This window comes from Lathamus discolor, chromosome 5 (genome assembly GCF_037157495.1).
Source record: "Lathamus discolor isolate bLatDis1 chromosome 5, bLatDis1.hap1, whole genome shotgun sequence".
NCBI lineage: Eukaryota > Metazoa > Chordata > Aves > Psittaciformes > Psittacidae > Lathamus > Lathamus discolor.
Window position 1 is genome coordinate 4,810,367 of NC_088888.1, and position 13,852 is coordinate 4,824,218.

A 13,852-nucleotide genomic window follows, 5' to 3' on the forward strand; every position below is an offset into this window, starting at 1 on the left:
AAACCCCAAATGTCCTTAGGGAGCCATGAACCAAATCTTGTGGGTTAAAATTAGACACTAGAAAGTAAGCTGGTAAGGAAAACTATACCCCACAGAGAAGTGATTCTGCTGTGAAATAAAGGAGCTGCATATCAATACACATTAGCAGGTACCAATAACCAAGTTTGAGGAGGATTATTTACTAGAATCATACAAAGCCCTGAAGAGTAACACACTTAAACTGAGATAACAGACTCCTTGTTCTCCACTCCAAAGTCTCCAGTATGTCCCTTCATAAGTTTTTGAATCATTAACACCCAGATTATTTCAAATATCCAAATGCTTCACTAAAATTCTCACCCACAATTTTAGGCAGATAACTCCTAAAGAAAAGTTTGCTATGACTAATAAAGGAAATCCAAGTTTTGCATACATTAGTTCAGTTGCACATTTCATACAGGTTGTTTTGAGTACACAGAAATCATTGGAATACAGCTGTCATTGGAGCATATTGATCACATAATCAGGATCTGGGGCTTTTGAGGTTCACAGAAAGAGCAGACAAATGCAGGGGGCAAGAGAGCCTGTAGTTCTGCTTTTCATTACCCCCATGTCTGTAACACTGATGCAAATGTCCACCTCTAATTGTTTTTGCATTTAACTGCGTTAGCCTACGCAGGCACATTACTGGAATGGTGTCTCACAGGGGAGTTGTGTATTGGCAGGAACAACAGAGATCTAGTAAGCATTTTCCAGTTCTTAGACCTATGTCTTACTGAAACCTGGCAATCTTTCCTCTATCTTATTCCAGTTTAAAATAAGCCCTACTTGTGGTCTAGTCTAAAACTTGGCATCTGTCAGCTTTATGGCAGATAGATATGCAAATATAGTAACATTTATTTTCTACATGTTATAACCTTCCATTCACGTCGGTGAGAACCATTTCACATCAAATCTTCCTCCACGCCCCTCCCTCCCCCCATATCTGCACACAAACTTCATGTTCTTGTCTGTTTTCCTTTTTAGCTCCAACTCTTCTCTCCTTTGGGAAAAGTAACTGAAACTTACCAGTTACATTCTTGTTTTTCCCTCGGAAATTAAAATGATAGGCATTGGTAGGGGAAACAGACTGCACAGTAGCAATTACACTTATGTCAAGTACATCATTTGGTCTGTGTATTTTGGTTGCCTTCTGAAGGTCCTTTTATTTTAGCCCCAGGCCTACTTGGCTGCAGTAGGTCACTTGTTTCCGACAGCAATAAAAATAAGAAAGAAAGAGCCCTGAAAGCAGCATTCTTTCCCCCCAGCTCTGAGGATGTTGTTTTCTAGCCTGTCTCAGTTTCCGGTTCCCATGAACCAGCTTGTCGCTGCTCTGTTTGGATTCACTGCACCATAGGAAAATGTTAGAAGGCTTGCTTTCCTTTAAAGAAAAAGGAAGACATTGTTAATAGAAATCCACCTTGGTTTCCATGCGTTACTCCTCAATCTTTTTCTCCATTATCCTCTTTGTATTGATTCCAGAAAACGCCTTTCATCTTTACTGAGATTTTGAGTGCTACCAAGGGCCAGGGCTTGGCTTTTTGTAACAACTCACTTTCCCTATGGATGGTGCTGCTCTGCTAGGAGATGCTCTCAAGGAGTTTGCCCATTTCAACTAGTATTTTGGGAAAGTGCATTCTGTTACCCCTTGAAATGCCCAGCCTGCGTGATCCCACCATGCTAAGAGTGAGAACTGGGCCAGGGCCTCCAGACCATTCATATCCCTCCCTTCAGATCGAACCCCTTCTCCCTGCTTCAAAGAGAGAGGTCAGAAGAATAAACGCAACTGGTACCTTACGGTCAATGCTGGGGGGGGTTTGCCTTTTCTCTTTTGTAGTGCAGTTTCATAAACTAAACTAGCTGACTGACCCTGCTGCCATTAGTGAGCTGGACTGAATGACCCACAGAAACCCCTTCCAACCTAAACTGTTGTGCTACAACCCTAAAACGCAATTGAACCCTCAGTCCACCTCAAATAGCTTTTGGACTTGACTGATTTCTGTCCAGCTTGGCAGAGGGATATTAAAACATAATGAAGGTCCTAGAAGGTTTTTTTTATTTTGGGCTTTGTTTGGTTTGGGTTTTGTTTATTTGTTTGCTTTGGGTTGGTTTGGTTTGGTTGGGGTTTTTCTAATGACGGCAGGACAGAGAAGAAAGATGAAAAGCAGATTCCTCCTCCCCTCCCTTCCCTGGGAAAAGCAGACAGATCTCTCCTTTTGAATGCTGTGTAGGAACAGCAAGTACATCAACCAGCCTGTTTCCTTCAGCTGTTTATGTCGGTGACTCAGATAACTCAGACACCAACTCTCATGCAACAAACCCATTTTCCCCTCCTCAGGATGCCAGCCTTTCTCCGGAGGTGCTCACACCCTGATGTAGCAGACAGCAAACAGAAGTAAGTGTCCCCCAGCTGCAACTCCAAGCTCTGGAGCAATCTGACACCCCAAAACACACCCCATACTCCTAAGGAACCACAAAAGAAACCCCCAGAAGTGGCTTAGACAAAACCGGGGGGGCTACCACATACTTTTGTGTCACTGGCACAGATAAGTTGCCTTTTTCACTGCAGTTTCATGCCAGAGACAGCTATTCCCTGCTCTGGCAATTTTCCTCTCAAAAGCAGCCACACTTCAGACTTCACAGAAACTTTGGGGCCCTCTCATGCCCCAGAAGGTTTTTCAAGCCTGAGGAGAGCTATGAGGCAGATCTGAAAGCGAGATTGGGCTCTCAGTCAGCAAAACATCCACATTTCTAAGGGCACTATCTCTTTATGTGGACAGATGGAGAAACCCAGTGTGAGCTGCCCTCGGGGTGACAGGTGAGGAGCTCCAACTGCTGCCTGATGGCAAAGGATGCCTCGCCAGGGTTGTATTTAGGGTGTCAGCATCAGTGAGGCACGCCTGCAGGTCAGTGAGATAGTGGGATCCCTCACAATAAACCGACGTGCATTCCCACACAGCAGCCACAGGTTCTGGTTTGTACCTGTCCGTTACTACCTCCCTCCCCTGATGCGGCAGAGATTAAAAGGTTTAAGGAAGGCCCACATATTTATTGATGTATGTATTTATGATGGAGACAATCCCAAAACATTAAGAAAGCCTTCCCTCTGACAGGCTGCATACAAGCATGGCACATTTAAGCGTGCCATGTAGTTGACACACAGTAGCTGGGAGACTGGCTATTTTCTTAGCTCTCCATACCCTGATCCCTGTGTGGACAACATACATTTGGGGCACTTTCCCACCTCACACTCACAAGGCAGTATCACAGCTTTCTTCACAGCTCCTCAGCCTGAATTGACCAACCTGCCCATTGCACTGGCACATTTGGGGAGGGAGGGAATGCCAGGGTGTGCAGGGGGACAGGACTGCAGTGCCCTGTGCTTGCCTGGGAAAGGTGCAGTTCAATGCTATCACACAGTCTGGGGTGGGAAGAAAAAAAAAGTAGAAGTTATTCCCCATGTGCCATCATTTATGGCAGGGCTATGCCTGATCCCGAGAACAATCCCATTCATGTCCATGCTAGAATCCCGGGTCCTTCAGTCCTGCCTGTCCTCTCCTCTTCCCACTTATGCCTTCCAAGAAAGAAATATCAGCAAAGTGGTGTTGGTACCAAGAAAATCTAAAAGGCCAAACTGACACCTCCTTGCATAGAGTAGCAATTCATCGATCCCCGCTGAGCACACATTGCACAAGGACATATTGCTGTGTGCAGCAGAGGGCAGGGCTCCTGCAGGCTGGTACCGTTCTGGAGAATTCCCGTAATCCCTTGGAAAGGTTCACAGCTGGGGAGCCCGACCAGGAAGTGCTCATTTTGCCACGTAGATGGGCTGCTATGCCAGGCCAAGCAAGCTGCCTGGAAAGCCTCCATAACCTGCCCCTTTTCCTCCGCACATGCACGTTTTCAAGGCACTCTGCTCCTGGCCTGTGAGGAGCCCTGTCCTGGGACCCTACATGTGAGGATGAGGGTACTGGCACAGGTTGTCCAGAGAGGTGCTGGATGCACCATCCCTGGAGACATCCAAGGCCAGGCTGGATGTGGTTCTGGGCAACCTGATCCAGTTGAAGATGTCCCTGCTCATTGCAGGAGGGTTGGACTGGATGAGCTTGAAGGTCCCTTACAACCCAAACTGTTCCATGATTCTCCACAGCCTCTGGTCCTCCTGTGCTCAGGTGTTGCAGCACTTGGTGGCACCCACCCTGAAGGGTCTGGCTCTCAGCTGAGGCAGTGGCACCGTGCTGGCAGGACTTGTGCCACACTCCAGCTCAACTCTGCTACATTGGACACATTAGCATCCTCCCCTATGCTTCATCCGACCCCTCCAGCATCACCTCAGAATCATTCAGAAAAGCAAAGGCATCACCTTGGTGCGCAGGAAGCACAGACTGGCCATGCCACCCTCCTTGTGAGCCCCAATGTGTTGCCAAGCCAGTGCTAATCACAATTGCGTCTTACGACCACTCTTATACAGGCAGCATTTTGTGCCCAAAAGACCAATAGATCTCTCAACAGAGACCGAATAACTGCAAAAATAGAACCAGATGCAATAACACCTTACATAAGCTTTGGTTAATGATAAACCCAACTTTACTCAAATCCTAGTGACTCTAGTCCTAGTAGTGACAAGCTAGGAGACAGCTATGAGAACATACCAAACTATTTACAGGGATTTAATGAGATTCTCATTCATGCACTTTGTAAACTGTTAACAAGGAAAAGACATTTAGGATTGATCCCCTTGTTGCTTGGCATTGTTCATGTAGCTTGAATCAAACATTTGATTTAACAAAATGATTGCAAGTGTTACAGCACAGATTTATGTTTTACTAGGAACCAAAAGATATAAACACACACCAAGTAGGATTCTTGGCTATCTTTTAGTTTACCTCCCTCTAAAATCAATGGTAGAATGCTATTGAAAAGTTGTATTACTTGAACTGGTTGGATTAACTGGATCCTTTTAAAGTCTGTCCTGGCTATTCTCTTGCTTCTCGATTAGACAAGCTGGCCTTTATAAACTATGTTTGCTTCTGCCAAAAAGCAGCCTGCTTGGTCAGAAAATAAACTGAATTTCTGATAAACCAGATTACCCATTTTGGAGCCCTTTGAACTAAGAAAATATTAGTCTTCCCTCCCACCTCCTAGTGACTGTAACAAGGGTCTGAAACACTGTCATAGGGGTTTACAAAGATGCCCAAGAACAGGCTGTAGCCTGCCAGTTCCTCTTATTCAGGAGACGTTATTTGAGTAAAGTGTTAAATAGATGATAGTATCAGCCATACCTATCCTCTTCAGCCATGGAGACAGTAATGTTCTAGGACAGGTTAGTGACAAAAAGGCATCCAAGCTACCAATAGGTAGGTGACTAAGAACACACATTCCAGGGGCAAACAAAGGAAAGGAATTTAAATGCATTGAAATGCAACAGTGTCAGCCTCAGAGATATTAACAAAGAACATGCCCTATAAAGGAATTTGCAAGGTCACAACCTGGTAAGAATATTCATATTCCTTCTAGACACTGCCAACTGGATTTGCAAGCTTCTCTAAAGCCTAAGTTACACATTGCTTTGGGTTTTGGTATCTCAATAGTATACGAGTTGGTGCATCAACAGTACCTGCAACTAATGCTAGTTATTTAGATATGATTGTTAAAAGCAAACCAAAATATACATTTACTTAGATCAGATCACCTGGTTTTCCTCAGTTTGATGACAGAAGTCCAATGCAGATGTTAATTACAGTGAATACTTGAAAAGCAAGGGCACTTCTCAGAATAACTCTGCAGTAATGCAACATTTTTCAATTACAAGCCAAATTTGCTTTAACATTTTTGACCATATCTCTAGTTTTGGCTACTCATACCTTTGCTGCTGTGCTCTCTACTTAGGAAGACAAGGAGTATCTGTAGGAAGATAAAATTAAAGCACATGCACTGACCTAATGACTCCAATGTTCTAACACATCTCTTATACCTTTTTCCCTTTTAAGCAAAGGAAAGCACATGAGCACGCATCACAGTAACAGCTAGCATGTCAAAGTCATTGTGGAGGGAGCATTCAGGTTCAGATGTGAGCAGTAGCACTGCCGACAGAACGGGAGCAGGTATCACTGGATCACAGAGTGACCCTGAATAAGGTATTTGACTGCTCAGCTCATTTCTCAGTTTGTGAAATGGGAATATTAATGTTTAACTACCTCAATAAACCAACATAATACACAGGAATACTCAAAAGGCCATGGTACTTCCATGTTAGCAATCCAAGTTAGTACATGAGAGCTTCTGCTGCCAAAAATGTGACCTTTTGCCATCCCCCCCACCCCAAATAAAAAAGATTGTCTGAAAGAATGACACAAAATTGACGCGAAGCCTCACAGTGAGGATGATTTGGGGATTTAACTTATCAAGGAGAAGGTCAAAAGTTAACTTGATCACAATCTACAGGTGCTTATACAAAGAGAGTAGCTGTAACTAGAGGGCTCCATCCCTCAAAGGCAAAACAAGTACTAGAAATTCAAATAACCCAAGTCTGCAAGGAACAGGCAGCAGTAACAATCTTCAGATCAAGGCTGCATCTGAGATACACGCTGGGCCACTGGCTCACCTGCAGGCACTGCTGGCTGAGATCACCCATGCCTTCTTTGCAGAGGGGTCACATTAGACTATCTTAACGCATTCCTCCAGCCTCCATCTAGAAAACTATTTCTTTAAACACCACAAATACAAAATTTAAGGCCACAAATTTAAAATTCCACAAATTAACACTACAATTTTAAAATTCCTTATCCAAGGGCTGGTAACAACTCAGGAAAAGCTAAGACTGAGGCACTGACCTCAGCTAGAATGTTACTAAAGTTTCCGAAGTGACCACTGATTTTGATAACTTTTAAACCATATTTAGCTGATGTTAAAGCTATTTTCCTCAGGGTGTGTGGGGGAAATGACAATTTTTGCAGAAAGGGGTGGTGGAGCAAGGCAGACTGCTGAGGACAGCCTCACAGTTCCAGTTGATATGGAGGAGGAAGGGACAGGTAGGAGAAAGTTGTGTGTCAAAAGCCTCAGGAATGAGAGCAAAGGTTTCACGTCGGCTATCTCAGTAGTGGGAATACCCTGCTTCTTTAAGCAGCCCGACTTCTTCCCCAGTTTGAAACCTTTGTCTGGGACTGCACAAGAGCCTGTTTTCCACTTGTCCTCTCATTTTGGGTAAAGGCAGGTAATCAACACTCACCAAATCTAAACAGCAAAGCCTTTTGAACAATGAATCCATCTGGAAACAACTGCAGGTAAATGGTAACGGACAAAGACAGACTTTCTGGACCCACAGTTCTTTCAAAGAAAGTTTATCAAGCCTAGGAAATCAAAGCCCTGCACTGTTAAGCTTCTCTTATCCATCCCCTTCATGATTAAGATGACTCCATCACCTACGGGCAACATCACTCCGTGACGCAGGCAACTCCAAAAGGGCTATGGAAAGTTAAAACTGCAGCTGTAAGAGGGGGTGAATTTGGATATTCTCACCCAGCCTGTTCTTCCTTCACACATCCAAGAGCTGCAGCTAAGAGCCATCTTCTAGGTGCATGCTTCCTTATTCATACAAATAAAAACTCTATAAAGAATGGAATGGAAAGCTTCCCCTTTGGTGTTAGATATCTAAACAGATTGCCTTTCCATGAAAAACTGAGACATTCGGTCTCGAAATTAACCAGGGTTAAAGGAAGTGCTCTGTTTGGAACAGAGGACTTGGGTTTAACCCCTCCTTTTCTGTATGACTTAGAACTTAAACATGAACCTGTGTCTTCTACTTATGATCCCAGAGCTGTCAAAAATCCTCTCCCTTTCCAAATGTTTCTTAGAAATCAGGAGAACAGTTTCTGGGAGGCACTTCAGATTGGCTCTGGTGGAAGCTGGACAACTGCCTGTGATTTGGAGACAAATTACTCCCCACTTGTGAATCTCTCAGGGTATTTATATTTCTACCATCAAAGGAAAAGGGCTTCCCTCATTTTGGGGAGCATATTCATATGTGCTATAAGATAAGCAAAGTACAGACAAAATTCTGCATGGTTCACATACCCTGTGCAACACATCTGAGATAATCAGGGCTCCATAGGAAAATGGATTTGGTTCTCTAAAAGTGAAGTATACTTTACCTGGAACAGATGTTCTGGGTTTCTTAATGATAATCAAGTGTAAAAGAGAAGATGATTTTGAATGCACATTTCCTCCACCCTCTCCCAAGCATCCAAGAAATACCATTCACAGACCAGAGGAGGCCAGGCATCACCTTGTCTGGACCAAACTTCCTTTGTTGTGCTTTTGCATCCACCTAGATGACTAATCCAACCTAATTCTGGCTAGCCCCATCTGAAATCACAGTGTAACCCAGAGACTAGAAAGTGGTAACTAGGCCTCATGTATCCAAACAGGTAGGCATGTCCTGAATGCACTTAACACACACCAGCAAGGTACTACAAAACTGCATCTATTTGCTCTTGGACACAAAAGTTAGGGTACTAAGTATATCCACCTTCTGTATTACAGCCTAAGTAGTTAAAGACTTCTTCCAAAGAGAGCACAATCACAGGGCTTATCCCTTCTTTAGAAATTGCAGCATCATACACTCAAGAATGTCAGGGTCAAAATACAGCCTGATCTATAGTGGGCACTCTACAAGAGTCCTAAACACTATGTGGGACTTCTACATCCTGCTCATGACTCTAATAAAAATAAAGGAAATGCAGGGACACCAAGTAAGAGGATGGATCCTGCAGCTTCCCATTCAAACTAGAGTCATGTTCCTGCTTATCTCTATAATGGCTGTATTTCAACAGGCAAGACCTGCAGGAGACACCCAGGGCTTCCTCTTTGGTGGCAGGAGGTGACTGTTTGGACCCTGCAACCTGGGGATATGAAGAAACTGGTTCTCACCACTCTACCTGAAAGCATTCCTACATCCAGACTGCTGCAAAATGGATCAGAAGGGCTTATACTTCTTCTATCATAGACCACATCATAAATGAGATATTTCATCTTAAGAATCCCTGAGGGATGGCAAAATTTCTTCATAGCTTTAGCTTCAGTTGATTTTACCTTGCTATTGGTATAATTATGGATGCGACACAGCACTTAGCATTTCTTAGCAACTGAGTCATTAAGAAGACCATGTTTAGGAAGTGTTTAGGCCATTCTGAGCTGAAGCCCCTCCATGCTCAGTTTTGAGCTTCAAAATACCTGGCACAGGTATTTGGATTGCACATTAAAATTCCTAAAGGTGGACCTTAGAGCATGTAGCGACCAAGTACAACTGTTACAGAGTACACAGCATGTTAATCGTTTAAGGTTTCCTCTTACCTTGACTTGTCCTAAAAGTAGCAGTAATTATTACAGGAAATCACCCTCTTACCCAGTAGGGCTACATTTCCAAGAGGGCACCGACATTCTGTGATTGCAAAAAACACTTTTGCTTTTATCTAGTGAAAGATAACCAAAATCATGTTCCTGACTGTGCATCTTTATGAGGGGAAGACAGATGCCTGTCTGGCCTATTTAAGAGACATTTGTTAAAACTCTAGCACAATACATACTGTTCTGCTGCTGCAGTCATGCTCCTGTGTTGTGATTTGGCAGGCACATCTCTCAGCAGCAATAACAACTTCAGCAGCACCGTACCCCTACTCCTCACTCTTTTTCATTTGCTCTTCAGTGGCTGTTATTCATGTTATGCTGCTACATTTGCCTGTGCAGTTCTGCATTCAGCCAAGTGAGAACTGACTCAAGTTGAAAACAGCCTATCAAAGGTTTAGCTTCAACATTGTCATATTTGTGGTTTGGTCCAACCACCACAGCTCAACTGTGCACCAGTAAAAGGGGAATAGAAAGTAACTGGATGCATTAGCAAGCTGTTTCTGGGAAGAGGCAATGAAGACCAACATTATGAAGAACTCCACCTCCAAATTTGCTCTCCACTTTACCTCTTCAATCCCATTTTGTTAGTCAAGCAATGGACAAAGGTGGGGAGAGAGGGATGAAAAGGCCTCAGTTCAGTATCACACATACATACCAAAATGAAGACTGCAAGTGACAAACTGAAGGCTCAACTATGTAATTAAAGAATGTTCTCCTTACAGGGCCTATCCTTAAGTATGAGCTCCGTTGTTTTTACAAGTGTTTCACACTACAAACAAATCCACCCTTGCTCTTAGTCACAGATACAACCATGTGACTTGAAACCGAGATTAAGAAGAGTAGCCCATCACCAAATGGTGCAAGAATCACCAAGACAGCAGTTTGCAGGTTTAACTTCGCTTTCATACTTTTGATATGCAGAAAGCAATGAAAAAAGCAAGAGACAAACTGGGCTGCCTGAAAAAGAAAACAGAGAATAGAAAGCAAACGGTTGACTAAAAGATGAATCAAGGAGGCATTTCTCAATCTATGGATTGAAAGACTTCAGTCGATTTTCCGAATAACTAAGACAACTCGCAAGCCTTTTTACTCATGCAAGCAAAAACCATGAAGTTCAGCAAATATAGGCAAAATTCAAACTGTAGTTTAGCATTTAGTTTGCATTTGAAATAAGATTGTCCGCAGATTTTTCAGCCCTAAGAAATTTGAGAAGCCTTACCTTAGGGAACCAGAGTGCTTTAAATCTTATATTAATAAAGAATCTGAGGAGACGATTAAAGAAAAAAAAATGAGAGAGAAAAGAACAAAGTCCCTCAAGGAATGAGGTTATTATAACATCCTTCAAAAGTTCGATCTCTAAACCCACACAATGACAAAGACATGCAACAGAGATGTTTCTTGACATTTAGTATACACTGCTACTTTCTTCCTATCTTAAGCTAATTCTGCTTCATGTGCACAAGCAAATACACAGAGAAATGACATAAAGAATTATAAGAAGGTGAACGTTTACACAGGCATAAAGAAAAAGGAATTTATGTAATGGTGCTTTTCAGCCTTTTCTATTCTTTCTTGTTGCATTTTTGTAGGGAGTTAAACTTGAAGGAGACAGTGCAACTGTAAGAGAGAAGGCATCTGTAACCTCAGGGAGACTGAGCAACATGAGTGTAAATCCTCTCTCACAGGCTCCAATTTCACAGATGCTTTTGCAGCTGGAATGAGCCAGCAATGCTAGTTATAGAAGTCCTCCCACCACTGTCCTGCATAGCTTCCTAGTGTAACCTCAGCCTGGTTTGAAAACAGTTCAGATGGCCTGTCACCGCCCAGTGACAGAAAACACAGCACAAGCTTCCTGGGTCACTATGACATGTGGTTTCCCACACAGAGACATTCACATCTTTTCAAGTGCCAGTACAGGGGAAATCACTTCTGGAAGAAACTCGAGCAGTAAAAAGGAAAATATGCAAAGATGCTTAGAAGTCAATGCAACAGCTCTGCCTATTCCCCAGCTGTTGGCAGCTCTGGACACTTCCACCTCATTAACAGCAGCTGTACCAGCAGACAACAAACAACTCAAGACAGGTTCATTGTAAGAGCTGCTTCATTTATGTGTCTTAATTCCAATCTGTCCCAACCCATGAACTATCATGGACAATCCTACTGATTTCCTTATCCTTTCCGCAGGCCCTCAGACAAGGAGTGAAGTCCCCATTATTCAGGGTAGAGCCTCACCACAGGTGCCCTCATTTATCAACATCAAGCCCAGCTTCTGGTCACTTTTTCACTCCAGGTGCTTTAGGGCAGATCTACGCCAGGTGCTATGCACACCACAGAGACACAATCAAACATTTCTCATTCTGTTACAAAAGGGAAATATTTGCAGTCAAACTACAGATAAATCCAACACAGATAAAGCTAGCTTGAACCTTCACTCATTAATTCAATGCTTGAAAGAGACAGGGAAGTGTTATTAGTAAGTGTTCTTTGCATACTTCCCCCTTGTCTCAGCTTCTAATACCACGAGCCTCCATCTGCCACTGTGAAGTGGCTAAAGCACACCACAAAGTCACCTACAGCTTCTTCCTTTGCTCTCTCATCATTCCCATGGTGAGAAAGGGGCAAGAATAGGCTTGATCCTAACATCAGAGGATTCCATCTCACAGCTTTTGTCCTTTACTACTGAAATTGTACAAAACGGGCTGACTACAGGGCTCAGCCCCTGATCCAGTACATGTACAGGAATTTAACCCAGTCACATAGCAAATCAGAAACGGAGATCAAGAAACAGATCTTCAGACTTTACTACAATGTCTGTATTTCAAGATGCAATTTTGTCTCCACTTGTTCCTCTTAAGTGTACTTGTCTGATGAAAATAATAGCCAAAAATAACCCTACATACAACATACAGAGGAGTATAATGGAAGGCTAGTTTCTTCTACAACTAAGATGACAGACCAAAGGCTATATCTAGTTTATGCTTTAGTAAAGCCTTCACACAGGTTTTAATACCACATAAGATATTTAATTGCTTATCAGTAAATTAATTTCATAAGACAACAATAAAGTAACACACCTTATTTCTTACCATATATTATCCTACCACAGAGCTCACAAAACATGAGAAACCTTGTATTTAGCAGTAACAACTGGAATTTTTGTCTTTCTCCCTTCCCCCTTATTTATTCCCCCCTGGAAACAAGTACAGAGTACAACAAGATCTAACACAACAGAAGCCAGACTGAAGCTTTTATCTCCTACTACAAGAAATAGTTCCGTTACAAGCAACCCTGAATCCTCATATTTGTTATATTAGAACAGCATTGGAAATCCTGAACGCTTATGCAGGCTATGAGCAGTAACAAGAAAATACACACCTCTCACATCACAGTTTTTACAGAGGAAGAGGGAGCTCTCCTCACAAGTTCCAAAATTAAGTCACTTTGCTCAACCAAGGACAGATTTCACCAGACTCTTTCACAAACTATTCACACATAAAAATGATGCTTCCCCCCACTTCAAATTCATCCCTGACACAAACAGCAACGACGACACCACCACCAAGATCAACCGCACTGCTTGCTGTCCTACCTGTATTTCTTCTGCAGACCACCCTGCAAACACAGCCCAGGGCAAGGACGAGAGCACATCCTCAGACCAGATCTCTCACTGCACTGAAGATGCAGCCAGCAGCTTTGCTGAGGGCCTATCATGGCTACCACAGATCTCATTAGCCCCAGGTGCTGGTGTGGACTTTGGCACAGCTGGGTCCCATCATGGCTCTGCCAACTCCACCCTGCTGCTTAACAGCCTGCACCTGAGGCAGGAGCAAGGTTTCATCCCCTCCCAATGCACCTCTTCAGACACGTCTGGAGGCAAAAAACCTCCCAAGCCCAAGTGCAGCAAGAGGTGGGTTACTTCCACATGGAGAACGGTTACCTGTAGTAAAAAATGCTACAAGTACTGCAGCAATCCCCAGGCAGGGAAAATAGCTTTATACATATAAAGGTTAATGAGTAATTACGAAGTCACTGCATGTAAAGCAAGGAACACAACTTTCCCTTAGCATACAGGGTGTTGGGGGTGGTGAGGAGAAGATAGGCTGGAGAGAAAAATACATTCAGGTGATGAAGTATGCAGGGCATTGGCTGAGAAAATGGAACGCTGAGGAAAAAGGAAATGCAACCTCTTCTCTGTTTTTTCTCTGCAAGCTCCTCACAACTCGGCTCCCTGCTCCCGTGGTGATCTTTCTCCCATTAAAAGATCATCCCTCTTTGCCAACATCTGACTCCCTCACCAATGCTTAACATCTTCCCAGACTACCTCTTACATGAAGAATCAACTCTTGTTTTATAAGCACCATCTTCAATGTCTCTCGGCTCTGTGTAATGCACATTGAGCACTGCAGTGTGCTGACAGCTGTGACTACAG

The 13,852-nt window shown here is 43.3% G+C and overlaps 1 protein-coding gene across 1 annotated transcript in view; it reads right to left on the minus strand.

Moving 5' to 3' along the window:
* The window catches only part of EPAS1 (endothelial PAS domain protein 1), a 112,506-nt gene extending 99,399 nt beyond the window's left edge, over positions 1–13,107 (minus strand). The window contains exon 1 of the mRNA XM_065679483.1: positions 13,013–13,107. Coding sequence (XP_065535555.1) covers positions 13,013–13,071 — 59 coding nt within the window. The 5' untranslated portion in view covers positions 13,072–13,107. The remainder of the gene's footprint in view (positions 1–13,012) is intronic.
* Positions 13,108–13,852: the final 745 nt, after the last annotated feature.